This window comes from Oncorhynchus tshawytscha, linkage group LG30, assembly GCF_018296145.1.
Source record: "Oncorhynchus tshawytscha isolate Ot180627B linkage group LG30, Otsh_v2.0, whole genome shotgun sequence".
NCBI classification, from domain to species: Eukaryota; Metazoa; Chordata; class Actinopteri; order Salmoniformes; family Salmonidae; genus Oncorhynchus; species Oncorhynchus tshawytscha.
In genome coordinates this window covers 22742954-22768065 of record NC_056458.1, presented here as the reverse complement: position 1 = coordinate 22768065, position 25112 = coordinate 22742954, and the positions used below count along the sequence as shown (strand labels likewise).

Genomic DNA, 25112 nt, shown 5'->3' with positions numbered 1-25112 from the left:
TGACCCCATCACTGGATGACATGAGCAGGCACTAAATCAGACTGGGAAAAATAATATCATCAATGATGATGATCTTTTCTACACAGAAGATCATACAAAATTATTGCCTGATGATCTTCTGAACTCCCCAATGCCTTTCCACATGCGTTTCAGTCACTTGAAACCATACTTATTTCAGATCGAAATACTGCCAAATCTACTGTCAGACTGATTTGTAATAGAATGTCATAGCCCCAATTTAAAAAAGTAGGCATTTGCTATTGATGACATCACTTTTTTACATCACAGGCCAAAAAAGTTTGGCAACCCCTGCCCTTGTGCCTAGAAACGGCACTGTAGCTGGAGTTTTTGGTATGTTCTATTCGGCACCATTCTCTCTTTATCATTCAGTCATAATATAGCAGTATCTGTGTGATAATGATTTACTAAGAAACCGATAAGGGTATTTGCCCTTGTATTTGCCCTTGTAGTCTGTATTTAGTAATGGTTACTAGCCATTATGCCAAAGGGGAAACTTTGGTACATGTCACTTGGATCCACCTTTATTTGTGTACACTGCACCTTCCTTGTATTTCCCTGCTGTATATTTCCAGACAAGTTTCAGGGTTTTTCAGAAATCTTGGTTAACCAACTGGAATTTTGCAATCCTGACCTGATTCTAACCTGTCTGTTCCGGCCATTTCAGGGGACTCCTGGTACGTACCTACCGTCTCATGCTGTCTACGGTGGCCCAGAGGGGGCAAAGAGTTCTGTGGGCTCCATATCTCTGGGCCTGCCCAGGCAGCAGGACCCCACCAAGCCTGGTATGACAAGCCAGTCTGGACAACACACACACCCTACCCACATTCCCAATGATTAAACTATAATACTACTTACAATAAATGCCCAATACATGTCTTCTTACTAAGTGGTATGCTAGTGTGGATATTGGAACATATCCCTGCTGTCTATCATCAGCTCCTGTCCTCTCACTGCTATTAGATTTGCATGAGAGAGGTGGCATGTTGTTGTAAAGTTTAATCGCATTCAGACCTGATGTGACAGTCCCAAATATCCCACTTCCCTTCCCTAATTGTCCCCTGTTCATTCTCTCCACCTCCCTCCCTCTCTCTAGTGTCCTACATTAAGCAGGAGCAGTGTTCTCCGCGTGGCCAGTCTGAGGGACTCCTCTCTCGCACGCAGTATGAGGGGGTAGTCAGAGGTGCGTGTTTGTCTGTCCATCCCACAACCTTTCAATCTGTTTGTCAACCTGTCTATCCTTCGGTGTGTTTCCCCTTTCACCGTGGTAAAGTGTGTGAGTGTCACTCACCAAACGATGCAGATTCCAACAGTGAATACTCAGAAACCACACCTGTGTTCAAATACTCAGTGTTTGCCTGCTTGTAGTGGCAGATTGTTGGGATTTGCATTTCTGGGGCAAAATATTTCAAATACTATTTGAACCCAGTTCCGAGAAATTTAAGAGAAAAAGAGCATTATCTCAGGCTGAGGGAGAAAAGAGAAGAATGAAATGAAGGAGTCTGGCACTGACTTCCACCCTACCTCCCTCCAGCCCTCTGTTTGCACAGACCTGACAGAATGTGGCACGCTAGGGATGGAGGGAGGGAGAGGGGGGGAGTGGGCCTTTACAAGCCCAAGTTCAACGAGCATCTCCTCTCACCAGCAGTCCTCCTCACAACTTCTTCTACAACTGACCTCTGAGGTGACATGGGGGTGTAGTGTGTACTTCAGGCCATTGCTCCACACTTCACCCTGAAGTGTGCATTTGTTCACTCCCCTTCAAAGATTTAGAAGCATTACATTAGTGTAGCCAGAGTGTACCATATTTCTTACACCAATGATATTTTACATCCTTGGAGTCAACAAGTGCACATTTTGGGGAGAATGAGGGGAAAATTGGAATTGAGCATGAGTGATTCTGAGCAGGAATAAAATGCCAACTGTACAGCCCTCATGTATCCATGCATACCAACCTGTCTCTCTGTTGTCTTCCTTCTAGGAGGCCCAATGGATGGGGGTATCAGCAGGGGAAACCCAGCCAGAGGATCAATCACACAGGTATTAGAATGTCACTAACATTGCTAAGTATGTGTGTCCAAGCACCACCCTGTCTATGGATGTCTTATAGAACAATTTAGTTTATGATTATGTAAATCCGTGTATATTCTATGAAGTAGTCTAATATTCTTGGAAATGTCAAATGTATTAAATAGTTTCTGATCTTCTCCTTCTCTCTGGACCTATTTCTCTCTCTCCCTTTCACTCTCTTCCGTGTGACCAGGGCACGCCAGCCCTGTCCGGGTCCAGCATTGCGGCTGACCTGCTGAAGGGCACCATCACCAAGCTGCCCACGGAGGACCTGAGCAGCCCAGAGAAGGCTCGGGAACAGCTGGCCAAGGGACACGTCATCTACGAAGGCAAGAGTGGACACATCCTCTCCTACGACGGTAAGGCTAAGGCCTGTTAGTGGTCACTCTGACTTGATCCTTTTGTATATCTGTAAATCAGCTCCTGTCTCCGTAGCCATTAAAAACCCAAGAGAGGCCACGCGTAGCCCCAGGACAGGCCATGAGCTCAAACGCTCCTACGATATGATTGAGGTCGCCAGAGGCCACCCCGGGAGAGAGGGAGCCCCCTTCGAAGGTAAGGCGTGTGTGTGTTTTTTTTTCTTCCTTTCCTTCAGGCCACTGTGTGAGAGTGACTGACTGTGTATGTGTTTGTCAGGGTTGATCAGCCGAGCCCTGCCCAGAGACAGTCCCCACGGGGAGTCTAAGGAGAGGCCCATGATGACTGGATCCATCATGCAAGGTAATTAAGCTATCAGTAAATGTAACCCACATTAAAGCTGAAATCTGCAATGACACCACTGTTCACTCCCCCCCAACGCATTTGTTATTGTTTTTGTTTTGTTGATGAAACAGAGGAACAATGCTGTTCAATCTCATGTGCAATGATGTCCAAGGGAAAGAAAATGTGTTTGTTGTTTGAAGGAACTTCTTTGTTGTTGTAATATCTTGTCATTTTCACCATGTACAGATTCCAGCTTTGTGTTTTTCTCTTCCCACTCCAGGTACACCCAGAACCTCTGCAGAGGCCTATGAGGAGAGCATGAAGTACGGCAAGCAGATAAAGAGGGAGAGTCCACCCATCCGCTCCTTTGAGGGGGGGATAGGTAAGGGTAAGCCCTACGAGGGGGTGAACACCATTAAGGAGATGGGCCGCTCCATCCACGAGATCCCCCGCCAGGAGCAGCCTGGACAGGACCCCCGCAAGACCCCCGACATGGCTGCCAACATCCGAGCCTCCATGGAGGGCTCTATATCCCAGGTGTGTGTTTGAGAGAGAGTGAACACATTTATGTGTGTAGGCGTGTGAGAGTGTTTTTTATTAGCCTGATTTTACTGAGTGCATCGTGTCGGTCTGTCCGTTGTCACCAGCAGACTCTAATCCCTCCTCTCCTTTCTCTACCAGGGCCATCCTCTGAGCCAGTCGGCCATCAAGCACAACGTCAAGTCCCTGATCACCAGTCCCAGTAGGCTGCCCCATGGTCACACCATGCCCCCGCTGGAGGCCATGGAGCGGGCCAAGTATGAGGAGAGCAAGGCGGCAGCGGAGCAGCGAGCGCGCCACACCTCTGTGGTCAACTCGGCAACCTCCGTCCTGCGTTCCACCCACCAGGAGCAAGGAAAGTCCCAGCTCAGCCCGGGCATGTACCAAGACGCCGACGCCCGCAGGACCCCGGTCAACTATAGCACTAGCTCCATGTCCAGAGGCTCACCAATGCTGGGCCGAGGACAGGAGGGTACGTCTTGTCTGACCATCCCTCTTAGTCTTCACTTTCAATGCAGATGTATCCTGTCAGCTGTATCTGACTGCACCATGTAGTTTCGCTGTACAGCAATCAGTTCACAAGCAATGATGTGTTGCTATGGGTCTTTACATCATTACAATTTTCCGACATTGAAAGTGAACACATTTTTATATTAGTTAGTTATGTTTACAGTACTATATATAAACCGACTTTGTGATTTTGTATTGATGAAACCCATTTGTAATTGTGATCATCTCTCCCCTATCCAGGCTCTGGGAAGCCTGCGTCCCATGACCGGAAGAGTACCATGACCCCCACTCAGAGGGACAGTGTTCCAGCCAAGTCTCCTGTGTCAGGGGGTGACCCCAACCACCCTATGGCCTCCCACAGCCCCTTCGACCCCCACCACCGCCCCATGGCCCCCGGAGAGCCCAGGTTCCACCTACCTCCACACCTAGACCCTGCCCTCTTCCACAGGGCCGTCCTGGACCCAGGTAGGACATGCTACACAGCCACTCCAATGAACCTAAGCCAACCTCCATTAAATGACACAGTAATAGACCTGAATCCTGGAATGATAGGAGGATTCTGGGTAAACTGATGAAGGTTATCTTTGGCGTCTCTCATTCATAGGCACTGAATGTCCAGTCTCAGGTTGAGTCAGTTGACGTCAGTAGGGATGCACGATATATCGGTGAAAATATCGGAATCGGACGATATTACTAAAAACCCAACATCGGTAACGGCCCGATGTCTAGTTTAATGCCGACGTTAAAAACCGATGTCAAAGCTACCGTGCATACCTATATAACGTTGGTACATGGTATAATGACGCCACGTAAAATGTTGCGCTACACATGCAACACAGCTTTCCTAACATAGCCCACAATGTCTGCTGTGTGGATCGAGCAGTCATTTGAAAGAGTAAGAAAATGTCTGCGAGACAACTCAAAGGCGAAATCCATTAAAGCCAAGAAAATGTAATTCATTGCCCTTGACAATCAACCGTTCTCTGTCGTCGGTGATGTTGGCTTTCGCCGACTGGTTGAGCACCGGTACACACAACCAAGTGCTCTATTTTTCAGATGTTGCCCTACCGGAGTTACACAGGAATAGCGTCACTACTATTACCTTCACGACATACATACTATGGAATGCCGTTTGGGTCTTTGCGTGTCAAAAAATATAAAGTAGTACTGTCAAAGCTGTACAAATAAAGTCTGCAAACACCAGCCAGCTCATGTGTTCTGAAGCTAGCCACAATAAGGATTAGGCACAATAGTGGGATTTGCGGGTTGCCTTCAAAATAAAAGTATGTCATTGACAGTGATGCAAATGATACAAATAGTAGAATTATGCGGTACTTTTATTTTGAAGGCTAATCCTTATTGTGGCTTGCTTCACATAGATGGGTCCGACCACAATTAATCAAATAAGAACTGTCTTATAAAATAGGATTATTTTAGATGTTATATCGGTGCATCACTAGTAAGGAGCGTGCCTATTATTCATATTATTGGTCTCTGTTTGCTCCTCATCTATCCTCCTCTTTCCCCCTGCAGCTGCGTACATGTTCCCGAGGCAGCCGTCCCCAACGGGCTACCACAACACCTACCAGCTGTACACCATGGAGAACACGAGGCAGACCATCCTCAATGATTATATCACCTCCCAGCAGATGCAGGTTATCCCACGGCCCGACGTCGCCAGGGGCCTGTCGCCACGGGAACAGCAACCGATAGCTCTGTCTTACCCTCCCGGAGCGCGAGGTACTGTACTCTGGCGGCTGGCTGGCTGTGTGTCCCTCTCTCATGGGAGGGAGGTGGGGGGATAGTAAGCAGACTGTGCTTGTGAATTAGTGGCTACCTTTTTCCAGACGCCCAGAAGCAAATGACCCTCACAAATGGCCTCATATTGATTTAATTTAATTTACTATAGCTGATTTGTTTATGTATATTTTAGGGCTGCAGCTGACTACAGCTAATACTTAATTTTATAAATTGGGTATTGACAAACTTCCAATTTTCATTTGTCCAGTGGTTACAAGGTGACCATCACTCCACACACCTTAACATATATTTTTTTAAAGCAGCCCTTAAACAAATAAAATTATTATTTTTGAGCACTGTTCAGAGTAAGGTGACCGGTAAAACCAAGGCTACTGTACGCAGTGTTCATTCATAACTCTTGAAATTGATCCTATGGATTTGGTTCATGTTGCTCACTGTTGGCCCTTTGCTTCTGTCTGTAAAAGGGATTATTGATCTAGCCCAGATGCCTCCAACTATCCTGTTGCCTCATCCTGGGGGAACAGGTACTCCCACTTTGGACCGCATCACCTACATCCCTGGAGCTCAACCCCCTTTCCCTCCTAGGCCTTTCAACCAAGCCTCCATATCTCCAGGTGAGGACCCCATCCTGCCCCAACCCCAACCTGACACCCTTTTTGTTCCTTTGTACCCTCCTCCTAACCTCACTGCCCTGCTACACTCCCGAGTTCTGAGAATCTGAACAAACCTCTACGCACCTCTATGGACCAGATCTAAATGAACACATAGTTCAGTAACTTCTCTTCTCAAAATCAGACACGCGCTTTGTTAAAAGTTCAATTTGAGATTAGAGGTCGACCAATCAATCGAAATGGCCAATTTAATTAGGGCCGATTTCAAGTTTTCATAACAATCGGAAAACGGTATTTTTGGGCGCCAATTTTTTTTTTAATAACATTTTTAGAGCGTTGGACTAGTAACCAGAAGGTTGGAAATTCAAATCCCCGAGCTGACAAGGTACAAATCTGTCGTTCTGCCCCTGAACAGGCAGTTAACCCACTGTTCCTAGGCCGTCATTGAAAATAAGAATTTGTTCTTAACTTCTTGTGACTCTCAAACCCGGGTCCGGGAGCGTAATCAAAGCGTAAGCTCGTTGATGGCACATTCACTGCTCAATAGGGACTCATTGGAACGCAGCACTTTCAAAACCTGGGGCACTTCCAGATTGGATTTTTCTCAGGCTTTCGCCTGCAACATCAGTTCTGTTATACTCACAGACAATATCTTTACAGTTTTGGAAACGTTAGAGTTTCTATCCAAAGCTGTCAATTATATGCATATTCTAGCATCTTGTCCTGACAAAATATCCCGTTTGAAACGGGAACGTTTTTTTCCCAATAATAAAAGTACTGCCCCTAGAGTCGCAACAGGTTTTAACTGACTTGCCTAGTTAAATAAAAGTAAAATAAAAAAAAGCAGGCGTGTAAACATTCATTCAAACAGCACTTTCATGTGTTTTGCCAGCAGCTCTTCATTGTGCGTCAAGCATTGCGCTGTTTATGACTTCAAGCCTATCAACTCCCGAGATGAGGCTGGTGTAACCGAAGTGAAATGGCTAGCTAGTTAGCGTGCGCTAATAGCGTTTCAAACGTCACTCTCTCTGAGCCTGTGGTTGTTTCCCTTGCTCTGCATGGGTAACGCTGCTTCGATGGTGACTGTTGTCATTGTGTTGCTGTTTCGAGCCCAGGGAGGAGCGAGGAGAGGGACGGAAGCTATACTGTTACATTGGCAATACTAAAGTGCCTATAAGAACATCCAATAGTCAAAGGTTAATGAAATACCAATGGTATAGAGGGAAATATTCCTATAATTCCTATAATAACTACAATCTAAAACTTCTTACCTGGGAATATTGAGCACTCATGTTAAAAGGAACCACCAGCTTTCATATGTTCTCATGTTCTGAGCAAGGAACTGAAACGTTAGCTTTCTTACATGGCACATATTGCTCTTTTACTTTCTTTTCCAACACTTTTTTTTGCATTATTTAAACCAAATTGAACATGTTTCATTATTTACTTGAGGCTAAATTGATTTCATTGATGTATTATATTAAATTAAAATAAGTGTTCATTCAGTATTGTTGTAATAGTCATTATTATAAATAAAAATCGGCCGATTTAATTGGTATCTGCTTTTTTGGTCATCCAATAATTGTTATCGGCGGTGAAAAATCATAATCGGTCGACCTCTATTTGAGATGTTACCATGCGACCGTTGTTGAAAGACTGTCTGGTCAACATCACGGTGATAGTCTAAATTTAAGCTTTGTTTGTCTTCCCCCGTCTTCCATGTCTTCTCCCTGGACCTCCTCAATGTCCACCTCTTGAACATCAGACTCTGAGGCCTCATCTTCACTGTCACTTTCCAACCTTGTTGAGGATGGCTTGCTGTCAGGCTCAAAAAGCCTCAAATTTGCCCGGATGGCCACCAATTTTTCAACCCTTATACTGGTCAGCCTGTTGCGAGATTTGGTGTGTGTGTGTGTTCCCAAACAAGGACCAGTTGCGCTCTGAGGTGGCTGATGTTGGTGGGATTTGGAGGATGATTGAGTCAACAAGGGAAAGAGCTTCAGATCCACAAAGTCCTTTCCACCTGAGACAAGGCCGAGTATAGCCCACAAAGATCTCCGCCATGGCACAACCCAGGGGGGGGCGCCAAACCCAGACAGGAAGATCACATCAGTGACTCAACCCACTCAAGTGACGCACCCCTCCTAGGGACGGTATGAAAGAGCCCTAGTAAGCCAGTGACTCAGACCCTGTAATAGGGTTAGTGGCAGAGAATCCCAGTGGAAAGAGGGGAACCGGCCAGGCAGAGACAGCAAAGGCGGTTCGTTGCTCCAGAGCCTTTCCGTTCACCTTCACACTACTGGGCCAGACAAAACTCAATCATATGACCCACTGAAGAGATGAGTCTTCAGTAAAGACTTAAAGGTTGAGACCGAGTTTGCGTCTCTCACATGGGTAGGCAGACCATTCCATAAAAATGGAGCTCTATAGGAGAAAGCCCTGCCTCCAGCTGTTTGCTTAGAAATTCTAGGCACAATTAGGAGGCCTGCGTCTTGTGACCGTAGCGTACGTGTAGGTATGTACGGCAGGACCAAATCAGAGGGATAGGTAGGAAGCAAGCCCATGTAATGCTTTGTAGGTTAGCAGTAAAACCTTGAGGTCAGCCCTTGCCTTGACAGGAAGCCAGTGTAGGGAGGCTAGCACTGGAGTAATATGATCACATTTTTGGGTTCTAGTCAGGATTCTAGCAGCCGTATTTAGCACTAACTGAAGTTTATTTAGTGCTTTATCCGGGTAGCCGGAAAGTAGAGCATTGCAGTAGTCTAACCTGATATCTTTCCGACAGATAAGAAGTGACAAAAGCATGGATTCATTTTTCTGCATAATTTTTGGACAGAAAGTTGCTGATTTTTGCAATGTTACGTAGATGAGAAAAAAGCTGTCCTTGAAACAGTCTTGATATGTTCTTCAAAAGAGAGATCAGGGTCCAGAGTAACGCCAAGGTCCTTCAGTTTTATTTGAGACGACTGTACAACCATTAAGATTAATTGTCAGATTCAACAGAAGATCTCTTTGTTTCTTGGGACCTAGAACAAGCATCTCTATTTTGTCCGAGTTTAAAAGAAGAAAGTTTGCAGCCATCCACTTCCTTATGTCTGAAACACATGCTTCTAGCGAGGGCAATTTTGGGGCTTCACCATGTTTCATTGAAATGTACAGCTGTGTGTCATCCGCGCATAGCAGTGAAAGTTAACATTATGTTTTCAAATGACATCCCCAAGAGGTAAAATATGTAGTGAAAACAATAGTGGTCCTAAAACGGAACCTTGAGGAACACCGACATTTACAGTTGATTTGTCAGAGGACAAACCATTCACAGAGACAAACTGATATCTTTCCGACAGATAAGATCTAAACCAGGCCAGAACTTGTCCATGTAGACCAATTTGGGTTTCCAATCTCTCAAAGAATGTGGTGATCGATGGTATCAAAAGCAGCACTAAGGTCTAGGAGCATGAGGACAGATGCAGAGCCTCGGACTGATGCCATTAAAAGATCATTTACCACCTTCACAAGTGCAGTCTCAGTGCTATGATGGGGTCTAAAACCAGACTGAAGCTTTTCGTATACATTGTTTGTCTTCCGGAAGGCAGTGAGTTGCTGCGCAAAAGCCTTTTCTAACATTTTTGAGAGGAATGGAATATTCGATATAGGCCGATTTTAGTTTTTTATATTTTCTGGGTTTGGCTTTTTCAAGAGAGGCTTTATTTCTGCCACTTTTAGTGAGTTTGGTACACATCCGGTGGATAGAGAGACGTTTATTATGTTCAACATAGGAGGGCCAAGCACAGGAAGCAGCTCTTTCAGTAGTTTAATTGGAATAGGGTCCAGTATGCAGCTTGACGGTTTAGAGGCCATGATTATTTTCATCATTGTGTCAAGAGATATAGTACTAAAACACTTGAGTGTCTCTCTTGATCCTAGGTCCTGGCAGAGTTGTGCTGACTCAGAAAAACTGAGCTTTGAAGGAATACGCAGATTTAAAGTGGAGCCCGTAATTTGCTTTCTAATAATCATGATCTTTTCCTCAAAGAAGTTCATTAATTTATTACTGCTGAAATGAAAGCCACCCTCTCTTGGGGAATGCTGCTTTTTAGTTAGCTTTGCGACAGTATCAAAAAAGGAATTTCGGATTGTTCTTATTTTCCTCAATTAAGTAAGAAAAATGGGATGATCGAGCAGCAGTAAGGGCTCTTCAATACTGCACAGTACAGTAGTTCCAAGCTAGTCGGAAGACTTCCAGTTTGGTGTGGCGCCATTTCCGTTCCAATTTTCTGGAACTTGCTTCAGAGCTCGGGTATTTTCTGTATACCAGGGAGCTAGTTTCTTATGAGAAATGTTTTTAGGGGTGCAACTGCATCTAGGGTATTGCGCAAGGTTAAATTGATTTCCTCAGTAAGGTGGTTAACTGATTTTTGTCCTTTGGCATCCTTGGGTAGACAGAGGGAGTCTGTCTGTGTTGTCTGTGAATTTATAGCACAACCTTTGATGTTCCTTGGTTGGGGTCTGAGCAGATTATTTGTTGCAATTGCAAAGGTAATAAAATGGTGGTCCGATAGTCCAGGATTATGAGGAAAAACATTAAGATCCACAACATTTATTCCATGGGACAAAACTAGGTCCAGAGTATGACTGTGACAGTGAGTAGGTCCAGAGACATGTTGGAAAAAACAGTCAATGATGGCTCCGAAAGCATTTTGGAGTGGGTCTGTGGATTTTCCATGTGAATATTAAAGTCACCAAAGATTAGAATATTATCTGCTATGACTACAAGGTCCGATAGGAATTCAGGGAACTCAGTGAGGAACGCTGTATATGGCCCAGGAGGCCTGTAAACAGTAGCTACAAAAAGTGATTGAGTAGGCTGCATAGATTTCATGACTAGAAGCTCAAAAGACGAAAACTGCTTTTCTTTTTTTTTTTTGTAGATTTAAATTTGCTATCGTAAATGTTAGCAACACCTCCACCTTTGCGGGATGCACGGGGGATATGGTCACTAGTGTAGCCAGGAGGTGAGGCCTCATTTAACACAGTAAATTCATCAGGCTTAAGCCATGTTTCAGTCAGGCCAATCACATCAAGATTATGATCAGTGATTAGTTCATTGACTATAAATGCCTTTGAAGTAAGGGATCTAACATTAAGTAGCCCTATTTTGAGATGTGAGGTATCATGCTCTCTTTCAATAATGACAGGAATGGAGGCGGTCTTTATCCTAGTGAGATTGCTAAGGCGAACACCGCCATGTTTAGTTTTGCCCAACCTAGGTCGAGGCACAGAAACGGTCTCAATGGGGATAGCTGAGCTGACTACACTGACTGTGCTAGTGGCAGACTCCACTATGATAACAGGCTGGCTAACAACCTGCTGCCTGGCCTGCACCCTATTTCATTGTGGAGCTAGAGGAGTTAGAGCCCTGTCTATGTTGGTAGATAAGATGAGAGCACCCCTCCAGCTAGGATGGAGTCCGTCACTCCTTAGCAGGTCAGGGTTGGTCCTGTTTGTGGGTGAGTCTGAGAAAGACGGCCAATTATCTACAAATTCTATCTTTTGGGAGGGGCAGAAAACAGTTTTCAACCAGCGATTGAGTTGTGAGACTCTGCTGTAGAGCTCATCACTCCCCCTAACTGGGAGGGGTCCAGAGACAATTACTCGATGCCAACACATCTTTCTAGCTGATTTACACGCTGAAGCTATGTTACGCTTGGTGATCTCTGACTGTTTCATCCTAACATTGTTGGTGCCGACGTGGATAACAATATCTCTATACTCTCTACACTCGCCAGTTTTAGCTTTAGCCAGCACCATCTTCAGATTAGCCTTAACATCGGTAGCCCTGCCCCCTGGTAAACAGTGTATGATCGCTGGATGATTCGTTTTAAGTCTAATACTGCGGGTAATGGAGTCGCCAATGACTAGAGTTTTCAATTTGTCAGAGCTAATGGTGGGAAGCTTCGGCGTCTCAGACCCCGTAATGGGAGGAGTAGAGACGAGAAGGCTCGGCCTCTGACTCCGACTCGTTGCTTAATGGGGAAAACCGGTTGAAAGTTTCTGTCGGCTGAATGAGCGACACCGGTTGAGCATTCCTACAGCATTTCCCTCCAGAAACCGTGAGAAAGTTGTCTGGCTGCGGGGACCGTGCGAGGGGATTTATACTAACGTTACTATCTGTACTTACTGGTGGCACAGACGCGGTTTCATCCTTTGCTACACTGAAATTACCCTTGCCTAACGATTGCGTCTGAAGCTGGGCCTGTAGCACAGCTATCCTCGCCGTAAGGTGATCGTTCTCCTGTATATTATGAGTACAGCGACTGCAATTAGAAGGCATCATGTTAATGTTACTACTTAGCTTCGGCTGTTGGAGGTCCTGACGTGAAAAAGTTGAATGAGAAAGGAAAAAAAGTTAAGGGAAAAAACAAAAATATAAACGGTAATTAAAAAATAAAAACCATAAAGTTGTCAGGTAGCAAAGTAAGGTTGGCAACAACGCACAGCAACACGTAAACAAGTCTGCAAGTTGTGTCCAAAGCCTTTGATTTAGATCACACAAAACTCCTGCAACATCTGTCTGACATTGAACTGTGTCCAAGGTGACCGGACGGACTGTGCATGCAGAGGGTGCAATTCCATTGAATTTAGGATAGTTTAACCAAAATATGCCACAAGACCTAGAATTGCCTTGTGTATCCCACAGAAAAGGTTCACTGTTATAAGCTAACATTTTTTTGATGAATTTAAACAAAATTCCCCAAATTCCCGGGCTTTACTTCCCATGGAAATTTCCTGACCCTTTGCAGCCCTAATGGTGTGTAACCCTGCTGTGTGTTTTTTGTTTCTTTGTGTCTACAGGCCACCAAGCCCACCTCGCAGCTACTGCAGCGGCCAATCAGGAGCGAGAACGAGAGAGGGAGCGTGATCGGGAGCACCGAGAAAAAGAGAGAGAAAGGGAGCACAGAGAGCGGGAACAGGAGCAAAGACAACGAGAGCGTGAGCGAGCAGTGGCTGCAGCGGTTGCCAATGACTACATGCGTGGAGGTGAGACTCATCGTTATATTGTATAGTTCTGTACTGTGTCATCAATAATACAAAAATGCATGTGAATGTGAACTATATAATAGTCGTTTATTTCGATTGGACCTGGATGGACAGATGCTCTCACAGAGTTAAGGATTTATGTAGCCTGTCTTTTGCACAGTGTTGGAAAAACCATTATATGCTTCCAACTTTGAATTGCTCTTCTCTGTTATTGAAGTCCCCTCTTATTTGTCCCCAGGTCCTGGGCAGCCAGACAGACCAGGTAGCCGTGGATACCTGCGTAGCCCCTCCCCCTCTATGAGATCACAGGAAGCCCAGCAGCAGCGGCCCAGCATCTTCCAGGGAGCCAACAGCAAGGGCGTCATCACCCCTCTCATGTGAGTCTCTAAGCTTGCTCCGCTCTGGCCTGGTAAGCCCTGACCTCACCTCATGTACACTCTGAGTCTTAGTGTGTGTGTACTGTTAATCCATTCTTATGGGCATACTTTCAGTTGCAAATCGCAACACGTCAGGAGCATACCTGCCTGCACTAAATGTTATGCCATTTGCAATGAAAACCGTGTACATGCTCACAGAACATAACAGCCCTTCTACTCTTTACCCTCTCCCTTGTTCTATATATTTACAGTACCAGTCAAAAGTTTGGACACACCTACTCATTCAAGGGGTTTTCTTTATTTTTACTATTTTCTACATTATAGAATAATAGTGACGACATCAGAACTATGAAATAACACATGGAATCATGTAGTAACCAAAAAAGTAACCTTTGTCTTGATGACAGTTTTACACACTCTTGGCATTCTCTCAACCAACCAACTACAATGTAGAAAATAGTAAAAATAAAGAAAAACCCTTGCATGAGTAGGTGTTCTTAAACCTTTGACCAAGTGCGTGTGTGCTGGACAAAAATATAAACGCATTATGTAAAGTGTTGGGCCCATGTTTAGTGAGCGTTTCTCCTTTGCCAAGATAATCCATCCACCTCTGGCATATCAAAAAGCTGATTAAACAGCATGATCATTACACATGTGCACCTTGTGCTGGGGACAATACAAGGCTACTCTAAAATGTGTAGTTTTGTCATACAACACAATGCCACAGATGTCTCAAGATTTGAGGGAGCGTGCAATTGGCATGCTGACTGCAAGAATGCTCACCAGAGCTGTTGCCAGAGAATTTCATGTTAATTTGGCAGTACCTCCAACTGGCCTCTCAACCGCAGACAATGTGTATATCTTCGTGTGGGAGCGGTTTACCCCATTGTGGGGTTATGGTATGGGCAGGCATAAGCTACAGACAACGAACACAGTTGTATTTATCTATCACAATTTGAATGCACAGAGATACCGTGATGAGATCCTGAGGCCCATTGTCCAGCCATTCATCCGCCACCATCACCTCATGTTTCAGCATGATAATGCACGACCCCACATCGCAAGGGTTAGTGGTTAGAGCGTTGGGCTAGTAACCGAAAGGTTGCAAGTTCGAATCCCCAAGCTGACAAGGTAAAAATCTGTTGTTCTGCCCCTAAACAAGGCAGTTAACCCACTGTTCCTAGGCCGTCATTGAAAATAAGAATTTGTTCTTAACTGACTTGCCTAGTTAAATAAATGTAAAATACATTTTTACAAAGTATCTTTACACAATTCATGAAAGCTGAAAATGTCCCAGTTCTTCCATGGCCTGCAAAACTCACCCATTGAGCATGTTTGGGATGTGTGTTCCAGTTCCGTGTGCGTGTTCCAGTTCCCGCCAATATCCAGCAACTTCGCACAGCCATTGAAGTGGAGTGGGACAACATTCCACAGGCTACAATCAACAGCCTGATCAACCCTATACGAAGGAGATGTGTTGCGCTGAATGAGGCAAATGCTTGCACACCGTTCTGGCGCTCAACGTCCTTTCCAACCGCTCCGCTAAAAACCATCCTGCGCTCACAGGGGGAAAAACCATTCATTAAAAGCACAATTTAACCAACACCCATCTATTTTTCTGACTGCCTGGACCTACTATTTGGTTTTGAAGTATTTAAACCAAACCATATGATTTGAATGACAAGTATTTTAAAAAACAAAGTTCAATGTCATCATTTCAAATAGGCTACATGTCATATTAAACAGTATGTAAACACTCTAAATAGGTCAGGAGCCAAACACGGAAAGAAAATGTATTATTTAGGATATATTATTTCAAGGCTGTAGCCTACAAAGAAATGCGAGTGCCACACAATTGGCTGGTAGGAACATAAAGTGCTCAGCATTTAAACAACATTTTGTTGTATTAAATCATTAGTCTATAAATTGCGCATACAGGCTGTGACTTACTTACAATTAAATACAAATTAAACAAAAAATGCAATGTTAGTCTCAATCTGCATTGCCTTTTTTGAAATAATAAAAAAAAAAAAACAGGAGTTTGGCGAGAGAATGTGGCTTCAGGCTCATGCAATGGAGAATATCCTCACCATGCTTGCAGAGCCCACTGGAGATGCTAAACACCCTTTTGGCCACTCTTGCCAGGCTGGGCATAGATGCAGAGTTTTTTTTTTCTTATAGGTAGGCATTTGGTTCATTCAAAATTGAAAGCTCCTTGAAAATGAGAATATGCCAGGCCTATTGAGACAAAATCATATTATGATCGTGTGTGTGTGTGTATTGGAGAAAAATGAAAACTTTTAAGAGATCTGAGTTTTAGTTTATAAATACTTTGCTACAATGACACACTTAGTTAGCTACCCATCTCATTCCTTTCATTTAGCATGTGCACATAGTAAGTATACCATCAATATTTAGTGAACTCCATGACAGTAGCTAAAGCAAGGGACTATAGCAGCACATAAGTAGACTACAAATGCATGCTGGAGCGGGCATGCCCTGAGGTCATGAAGTGAGTGCCACTGGAGCGAAATTGGTAGCGTGCAAGAAGGCCGACGCACCAGCCTTTTTGGAATCTAACTCTGCACTCTAGTCACACTGCTCTTCATTCCATTCACATACTCTGGTGGTCACAAGATACTGACTGGTTTTCTGATCCACTTGATTTTTTTTAAGGTGACCAACATAGGCATATCTTTATTCCCAGTCATGTGAAATCCATAGATTATCATTGAAGATTAATGAGTATTTCAATTGACTGATTTCTTTAAATTAAATGTAACTCAGTGAAATGTTTGAAATTGTTGCGTTTATATTTTTGTTGTGTATATATGTGTGTGTATGTATATGTATGTATATATAGATATCTATCAATACAATGTTAACGCCTCCATCACCGATGGCGTCATTGCGGTACACCAGAAGTGCATTAATTTCCAAAGGAATGCTGCGTTTGCCATGCAGCTTTGCAGAGACAGTGTGTTCTGTGTGGTGCATATGTTGGATTTATCGAACGTATGCATGAAACCATGCGTAGCCAGCTTGACAGAAGGTGAATGATTAACTTGTGTTGCATGCATACCATTTTGCAAGATGACGCTATCGGTGTGATTGAGGCATAACCCTCTGCCTCTCTCTTCCCCCTCCAGGCCGGCAGCGGCAGCAGCCCAGGCAGGAGCCCGTTACAGCACTGCAGCCGACGCCCTGGCTGCCCTGGTGGACGCCGCCGCCTCCGCCCCTCAAATGGACGTCAACAAAGGCAAGGACTCTTCCAAGCATGACCGAGACGACGACATGTCTTTATCATCCTCGGTGGCCAGGCGGCAGCACGAGCAGCAGCAGCAGGAGGCAGACAGGCGCCCCATGCAGTCTCCCTACGGCCCAATGTCTCTGCCAGGGGGGAAACTCCACCCAGGATACGCTGAGGGGCCCAGTGGTTCCCAGGGGAGTAAGGACAAGGGTCCTCCCAGCAAGTCACGCATCGAGGAAGAGCTGAGGACCAGAGGAAAGACCACCATCACGGCCGCCAACTTCATTGACGTCATCATTACGAGCCAGATCGCCTCGGACAAGGACTCCCGGGAGAGAGGCTCCCAGAGCTCCGACTCCTCCAGCAGCTGTGAGTCTTCCACATAGAACAACAGGGAACAGTATAGAACGTAGACACAATGGGACAGATGGGATGGAAGGCAGTACGGAACACTGCTGTGGTGGTTAGAGACCTGGATATAGATTTGGTTTGCGGTTTAATTCCCAACATTCCTAACATATAAGACTTAACAACATAGCAAATAAAATAAATACAAATTATAATAATATCTCATATGTTAGTGAGAGGGTTGTTTTATAAGTGTGTGTGTCTGTTCCTGGCCCTGCAGTGTCGTCCAGTAGGTATGAGATCCCCAGTGGAGGAGCCATCGATGTGATCAGCCCAGCCAACTCTCCAGCCCAGTCCCAGCAGCAGCAGGACGACAGGGAGAGGGCCGACAGGGAGAGGGCCGACAGGGAGAGGGCCGACAGGGACCGAGCCGACAGGGACCGGGCCGCACAGGCAGCAGCACAAGGTGAGATGGCACTATATACAGTGAAAAAAACATGTGTTGTCAGTGCTGGTTTCCCTGACACAGATTAAGCCTGCACCTGGACAAAAAAATGCTTGCTCAATAGTGAATATCTATTGAAAGTGCATTTCAGTCAAGGGCTAGGCTTAATGTGTCTGGGAAACTGGCCCTGCCCGACTGACCGGTAAAGCTCTATAGATGCCATATATGGAGACTTGAAGTATTCTCTTGGTGCTCTGAATCACTTTCTCAAGTACTGTTTTCCTTTTCCAAGGTTTAAGTTACCTACCATGTCCTACATTGAGTACAATATCTGTACTCAACTGACTTCAATACAAAATTTAACCAGGAATTCAGGTTACTGCAGAGGCATACTGTATCTTATAGTGATGATATGGTGTAAACATACTACAACCCGAATGACTCCACCCGAGTCATTTGAGTACAACAGATATAGCAGACGACACCATTCCATTCCCCACTAGCCCCCGTCTGGTCACCAGACCGCTGCACAAGCTATTTCTGTCTGCTGGAGGCAAATGTATTTCAGTTGGTGCTGGCATGCAATACAGTGCTACCCCTCCTCATCTCCCCTCCCGCAACTTGTGTGTGTGTGTGTGTGGAATATTCTCACCCAGCAGCTGGCATGCGTCCCTTTGACATGATCCGCTACCGCCAGTCAGCAGAGTCACAGCAGCCGCCCTCCTCCCAGGCTGACGGAGGGTACTCCCAGTCCCAGCAGGTCCCCAAGACCCACCGGGTCATGACCCTGGCTGACCACATCTCGGTAAGACACACTGGTAGCTTTCCACAGTTGCATGCCATGTCATTGCCTGTGCAGTCGGCCATCAGATTGATATATCATTATGTGGTTATCTAATATGTTAAAACTAATCAGAGATATATCAGGCAACTGCAATGTAGTCAGCCTGGAACACATCCAATGACTCATTCATTCATAACCCTTTTCAACTGGGTTTCTGAATCCTGAGGCAAAGTATCCATATTCTGTGTAACCAATACAATTTACTTTACCAAAAATGTATGTACAGTATGCCTCCTATACCACTTTTTGTTGAGTGATGATATCTTGAGTGATCCATCGACTGAACTGCAAATGATGATCTCAACAACTCTGACAACAGCCTCTACTAGACATCTTAAGATAAATACTTTTAAGAGTAGTGAAAATGTATGTGTGCCTCCAAGTACTAACATCTCCCTGATCTGTCTGTCCCCTTGTCCTCTCCTCTTTCTCCTTTATAGCATATCATCACCCAGGACTTTGCCAGGAACCAGGACCCTCCTCAGTCCTCCACTACCATCTCCTCCTCTGCCACCACCACATTCCAGAGTGCCCAGCTGCCCGTGTCTATCTTGGGCCCCGGGGGTCGTGCCAAGGTCCCCAGCCGCTACAGCCCAGAAAACCAGGCCCAGGCCCCGTCACACCACCAGAGACCCACACCCAGCAGAGTGTCTCCCGATAATGCCCCTGACAAGCCCAGAGCCAGGTACAGTAACAGCACCCGGCGGTAGCCCAACACAGCCTCTTCACCAAGCCAGCCTGAGACATGGTCATTTAGGGTGTACACCATAGCAAAATGTTTTGCAACGAAAAACAAAAACTTGTGTTCAGGTAGTACCTCCATGCAAAATGTTTTCTCCCTACTGAACATAACCCTGGTGGTACACCTCTGACTACTCCATCAGATTCTCACTTTTTGCTCTTTTCCTCTGTACCTCCCCCAGACCTGGTAAATCCCCTGATCGGGGTGGCAGGGGGGCGATAGAGAGCTATGAGCCCATCTCCCCTCCCCAGAGCTACCAGGATAAACAACAAGAGGCCAGAGAGCAGCAGCAACCACAGAGGCGAGAGGCTGACCAGCCTGAGATGAGGTGTGTAGGACTGGCATATCTTCATAAGATTTGTTTATATTCACCTTACATTGTCTTTCAATGTTATAACTAGGCATATTTGTATGTTTTGGTGTCTTTAAGGTTTAAGTGACAAACTAAAAAGCATGACAGATTTTTTTTGTATGTCTACGTGTGTGTGTGGTGGATTCTGAATACCTTCCCCTGGCACAAGGACACATGGATTCAGTGCCCATGGGCGGAATGTGTCTTGTGGGCAGCTGTGACCCAATTGGCATGCCAACGGAGTGGAAACTGGGTGGAGAGGTGCCAGTTGCACGCTAGCCTACTCAGCCATCTGCTGCCTGACTCTTAACCCCTGTGGTGGCCTTTCTCTGGTTACAGGGGTGACTCTCGCTCCCCTGGCAGTGTCAGCTACCTGCCCTCCTTCTTCACCAGGCTGGAGAACACCTCCCCTATGGTGAAATCCAAGAAGCAGGAGATCATTCGTAAGTTGAACTCCTCTGGTGTCAGTGATTCTGATGTTGGTAAGTGTGCTCTCTTCTTATCTACCTTGTACTAACGTCATTGAACAAAGCTTTCCAAAATAGAAATAATGTGACATTTGATGGAACTCAACTTATACAGTATTATATGAACATATAATGGGATGCATGCACTCATTTCTCATTTTCACAAGGGGAAACATTGTAAAGGAAGGCATAAAACGACTAACAATGAACTCTGTCTTTAGCACCATTTTTTTGTTTCAGACATTTTGTTTACTGTGCTATCATTTCTCCTTTCAGGAAATGCACAACCAGGCACAGAGATCTTCAACTTGCCTGCTGTGACCAGCTCAAGTGCGTTTAGATATTTCTATCACCATTCAAACAAACTAGAATCATTTAAACCAGCAACTTGTAGGTAGTGTTCAGTAAGCACCAAAATGGAATAAAATAAATTTAAACTCTGTTTTCTGTTTGCATACCCTAAAGAACACGACCGTGCTGGCTGCTCCATATCTTCCCTGTCTAATCGTCCGTTGTGTGTTTGGCCCTCCAGGTAGCGTGAACCCCAGGAACCACTCCTTCAGCGACCCGGCCAGTAACCTGGGCCTGGAGGACATAATTCGCAAGGCCCTGATGGGGAACCTGGAAGAAAGGCCAGAGGAGCACCAGGGAGGGCCTCAGCCCAGCTCTAACACCCCCAGTAACGAGGCCCGCCAGGAGGCCAACCCTTCACCTAGCATGGGTCAGTGGCACACAAGCACACATACAGCCAACTAAAACATATAGGAATATTCACATGCACACACAAGGAAATTACTGTCTCTATAGGCCCATTGTGGGAATCAAATTCTTAGAAATTCTGATATTTACAACAAACTCACCAGACTAGTCCTAAGCTTTTGCTAACTCTATTGCATTATTGCTAACACTCTTGTATTTGTCTGATTGTCCAACAGGCAAACAGAAACTGCAGAGCAAAGCCAACAGCCGAAAGTCAAAGTCGCCCAACCCAGGCCAGGCATACACCGCAGCAGAGCGGCCCTCATCAGTCTCTTCCGTCCACTCAGAGGGAGACTACCACCAGCAGCCCCCAGCCTGGTCCTGGGAGGACCGGCCCTCGTCCACAGGTACTTAACCTGTCTGGGAACAGTAACCCGTTCCGCTAGCGGAACCCCTCGCCAACAGCCAATGAAATTGCAGGGCGCCAAATTCAATCAACAGAAATCTCATAAATCAAATTTCTCAAACATACAAGTATTAGGCACCATTTTAAAGATACAATTCTTGTTAATTCAGCCACAGTGTCTGATATCAAGAAGGCTTTACAGCGAAAGCTCCACAAACGATTGTTAGGTCACCACCAAGTCACAGAAAAAAAAATTCCAGCCAAAGAGAGCCACATCCATTCACAGAAATACTCATAATAAACATTGATAATAGATACAACTATTACACATGGAACTTTAGATAAACTTCTCCTTAATGCAACCGCTGTGTCAGATTTCACTTATTTTTTCTTTTTTTAAAGCATAATATGAGTACGGTGCTCAGACGACAAATCAAGCCAAACAGATATCCGCCATGTTGGAGTCAACATTGGTCAGAAATAGCATTAAAAATATTCACTTACCTTTGATGAAGTTATATTACTGGTCATAGAAACCTATCAAACGATGTATATAATCAATCTTTAGGATGTTTTTATCATAAATGTTCAATAATGTCCCAACCGGAGAATTCCATTGTCTGTAGAAAAGCAATGGAACGAGAGGTAACCTTCTCATGACCTCGCGTCACGAGCCCCTGGCTCTCTGCCAGACCTCTGACTCATTCCCTTCTCATTCAGCCCCCCTTCATAGTAGACTCATCAAACAACATTCTAAAGACTGTTGATATTTAGTGGAAGCCTTAGGAAGTGCAAGATGACCAATATCCCACTATCTTCAATAGGGGATGAGTTGAAAAACTACAAGCCTCAGATTTCCCACTTCCTGTTTAGATTTTTTTCTCTCAGGTTTTTGCCTGCCATATGAGTTCTGTTATACTCACAGACATCATTCAAACAGTTTTAGAAACTTCATATCTAATACTACTAATAATATGCATATAGGAGGCAGTTTACTCTGGGCACACTTTTCATCCAAAAGTGAAAATGCTGCCCCCTAGCCCATACAGGTAAAGGCCTTTAGCCCATATAAACCTTGACTGTCTGGCCATCATTCCACATTAACAGCCACACAGGTATTCAGAAATCTGGATTTTATTTTCTTGTATCTCAAAAATAGATTTTCAGCCTGACATATTAGACACAAAACAGTCTGAATCCCTCTAATGACTATCCTGTCTCACTTTACTCTCCAGGCTCCATGCAATTCCCCTATAACCCCTTGACCATGCGCATGCTGAGCAGCACCCCCCCCACCTCCATACAGGCCCAGCAGCCCCCACCTGGAGGCCCTCTGGGGCCCCAGCAGCAACAGCGTGTATGGGAGCGAGAGCCCCTACTGTCGGAGCAGTATGAGACCCTGTCAGACAGTGACGACTGATCCCTGCCACAATAATCCTACCTGCCTCCCATCCCACCCCAGAGGAAGGGCAGGCCTCTCAGTACAGGCCTGCATGCCCCCCCAAAAAAACTATCCTCACTCACTGGTGCTGATCGAGTGTGGGGAGAACAGGGGGGTGTGGCAGTATCCCTTTTGGTTCAAGTGCGCCCTCTAGCTGCCAGCAGGAAGAAAGACAGCGAGTGACTTCTGACGGGCTGGAATCTTCAGGATGGACTGACTGACTCCCTTTACGTCCAGAAGCTTTGATAGACACAGCCTGCCAGGATGGAGAACGCCTGAGTGGAAGATATGATGAAAGATGAAGAACTTGTATGTAAAAAGATGAAAAAAAACCAACACTTTTTTTGTGGTTGATTTCTGTAAAGAAATGCTTTTGTCTTTAAGAAAAATCATTGTATGTAAATAGAGTAACCTTTTGCAGTGGGTTTTTTTTCTGAACTTTTAGTGATGCTTTTAAATGGATCCACTTTGTTTTTGAATGAATGGGGGGGGGTTAATCTTGAATATCAGTCGGTCTCTCCCTGTCCATCTCTTACCCCCCACCTATCTAGCACCACGGTGAAGCTGAGAGACAGAACCTGTGGGTTGTACTTGATAATGAGGGGAGAACTGTAGGAGAAACCCTGACCACCAAGCACCACCAAAGCCTGTTGTGGACATAAGTGAATGAAACAAACACATGTTAACATTTCAATTGCGGCTTTGTAATTTGATGCCTGTCTTTGCAACACTGTGGAGAAAGATGATGCATGGATGTAACAATATTCCCCCTGATCTAGAACTTAAAGAAAGCTTTTGTCAGTCAGTCACCACACCCTTGAGACAAAACTCATGTATTTGGTACAAGTTGAGAACACTGGTGTAGGAGCAAGCAGAAAGGTGAAAGAAGACTAATTAATAAGCTTGATGTTGTCCCAAGTTGTTTCTTCTCCTCATGACTACTTCTGGGCCCCCATGTTGATCTGAACTCTGTCATTGAGCCAATAGTTTTTGGATTAAGCTGACCACCACTACGGTGGGTGTATTGTATGGCACACAGTCTGACCCGTAGCTATCCCTCTAGGGTTTCCAACAAGTGCAGAATGTTCTACTTACAGTACTCTGCAACCCATGTTGTCATGGTAACTAAAGTACATCGGGAACCTTTCCTAGAGGTTTGCCCATGCCTTGTGGCTGGAGAAAAATAAGGCAGCTTTAAACACATTTTCTCAGAGATATAAGTTGGTGTTTTTTAATGTTTTTGTTTTGTATCCTTAGTCCTTTTTTTTTGTATACTGTCCAGACAGAAAACCGATTTGTGTGATTTGTCTTATGTTTTAGACAAAAAAAGACAACTAACCAAACATAAATGGTCTGCACCATTGTTGCACTTTTTGCTTTGTAACCTTTGACAACAAAAGCATACTTTCTACCTGTTGTATAACTTATTCACGCTCATGCAGAGGATTGTACTGAGATATGCTTTGACTTTGCCCATCACTCATGGAAACCTGGATGTTTATGACCGAGTTCCTGTCTTCTCTTGTAGCTGGTACATGGTTTTGTAGTGTGACATGCATTGCAGTTTTACTTTTGTTTGGGGTACAGTCAAGATGTTAAGGAAGAGTTGCTTTTTTGCTGTCATGGTGACTATTCAAATCCATGGCCTCTTAATCTATTCTCAATATTCTAGATTAATATCAGCCGTTTTTTTGTCAACAGACATGTAGCTTCTTTAAATTTTGAATTTTGACAAGGTCAACATTGATATTGACAGTAATGTTCCATTTTGGTTCTCTCAGCTTTTGCTTTGCTTAAATAACAATCCCAATCTGCTCTAAACTAGATTTATTTTCCCCAAAAATATTTTGATTTGTTTTAAGTCCTAGAGCTCAGATTTTTGTTATCATTTTCAACATCAGTTATTCAACATCCTATTTTTGATGGGATGTCAAGTGTTTACAACGGCAATGACAAAACGTTTACAAAACTTGAATCTTAAAGAAAATCGAAATGAAGACAGAAAATAATTAGTGCATCTTTTCAGCTCAATGGTTGAGTCCAAAATGGCAACCTATTCCCTATATAGTGTACTACTTTTTTCGTTGATATCCAATCTGGATGCAATTTTTTTTGGGATGTTTAAAATTTGAGACTTAAACCCATGTATCCCATGATGTTGAAATGCAATGTTTGTATCGCACAATGTCTCTTAATAGTCTATTACAAGAGTTCAGACCAATCAATAAAGTGGATCAGTTCTCCACCTCAAATGTTTGCATCTTTGTTTCCTTCTCTGATCGGTCATTGGGTTACAAGTTCTGTGACCTCTATCACTTAGTCTAGGGCTAGGCCAAGAGACTAACGGCTCCATCCAATACAAGGCAAGGCTCATCTATAAGTGGTGCAGCATCTCAGTGCAAGAGGTGTCACTGCAGTCCCTGGTTTGAATCCAGGCTGCATCACATCTGGCAGTGATTGGGAGTCCCATAAGGTGGCGCACAATTGGTCC

General features: G+C 44.7%; 1 protein-coding gene across 7 annotated transcripts in view; it reads left to right on the top strand.

The window, feature by feature from the left end:
- Positions 1-24873, top strand: part of LOC112228567 (nuclear receptor corepressor 1) — a 112878-nt gene extending 88005 nt beyond the window's left edge. For 3 of the 7 annotated variants that reach the window (XM_024393986.2, XM_042309346.1, XM_042309350.1), the window contains 23 exons: positions 686-803; positions 1115-1201; positions 2000-2058; positions 2282-2447; positions 2509-2643; positions 2725-2808; positions 3071-3327; positions 3472-3802; positions 4081-4305; positions 5374-5580; positions 6066-6215; positions 13065-13250; positions 13489-13627; positions 16777-17246; positions 17506-17691; positions 18327-18475; positions 18955-19199; positions 19438-19584; positions 19948-20090; positions 20352-20405; positions 20608-20796; positions 21011-21181; positions 22416-24873. In XM_024393986.2, coding sequence (XP_024249754.1) covers positions 686-803; positions 1115-1201; positions 2000-2058; positions 2282-2447; positions 2509-2643; positions 2725-2808; positions 3071-3327; positions 3472-3802; positions 4081-4305; positions 5374-5580; positions 6066-6215; positions 13065-13250; positions 13489-13627; positions 16777-17246; positions 17506-17691; positions 18327-18475; positions 18955-19199; positions 19438-19584; positions 19948-20090; positions 20352-20405; positions 20608-20796; positions 21011-21181; positions 22416-22600 — 4083 coding nt within the window. In that variant the 3' untranslated portion in view covers positions 22601-24873. The remainder of the gene's footprint in view (positions 1-685; positions 804-1114; positions 1202-1999; positions 2059-2281; positions 2448-2508; positions 2644-2724; positions 2809-3070; positions 3328-3471; positions 3803-4080; positions 4306-5373; positions 5581-6065; positions 6216-13064; positions 13251-13488; positions 13628-16776; positions 17247-17505; positions 17692-18326; positions 18476-18954; positions 19200-19437; positions 19585-19947; positions 20091-20351; positions 20406-20607; positions 20797-21010; positions 21182-22415) is intronic. The other 4 variants (XM_042309348.1, XM_024393988.2, XM_042309347.1 and 1 more) reach the window with 3 other exon arrangements.
- The last annotated feature ends 239 nt before the right edge of the window (positions 24874-25112 follow it).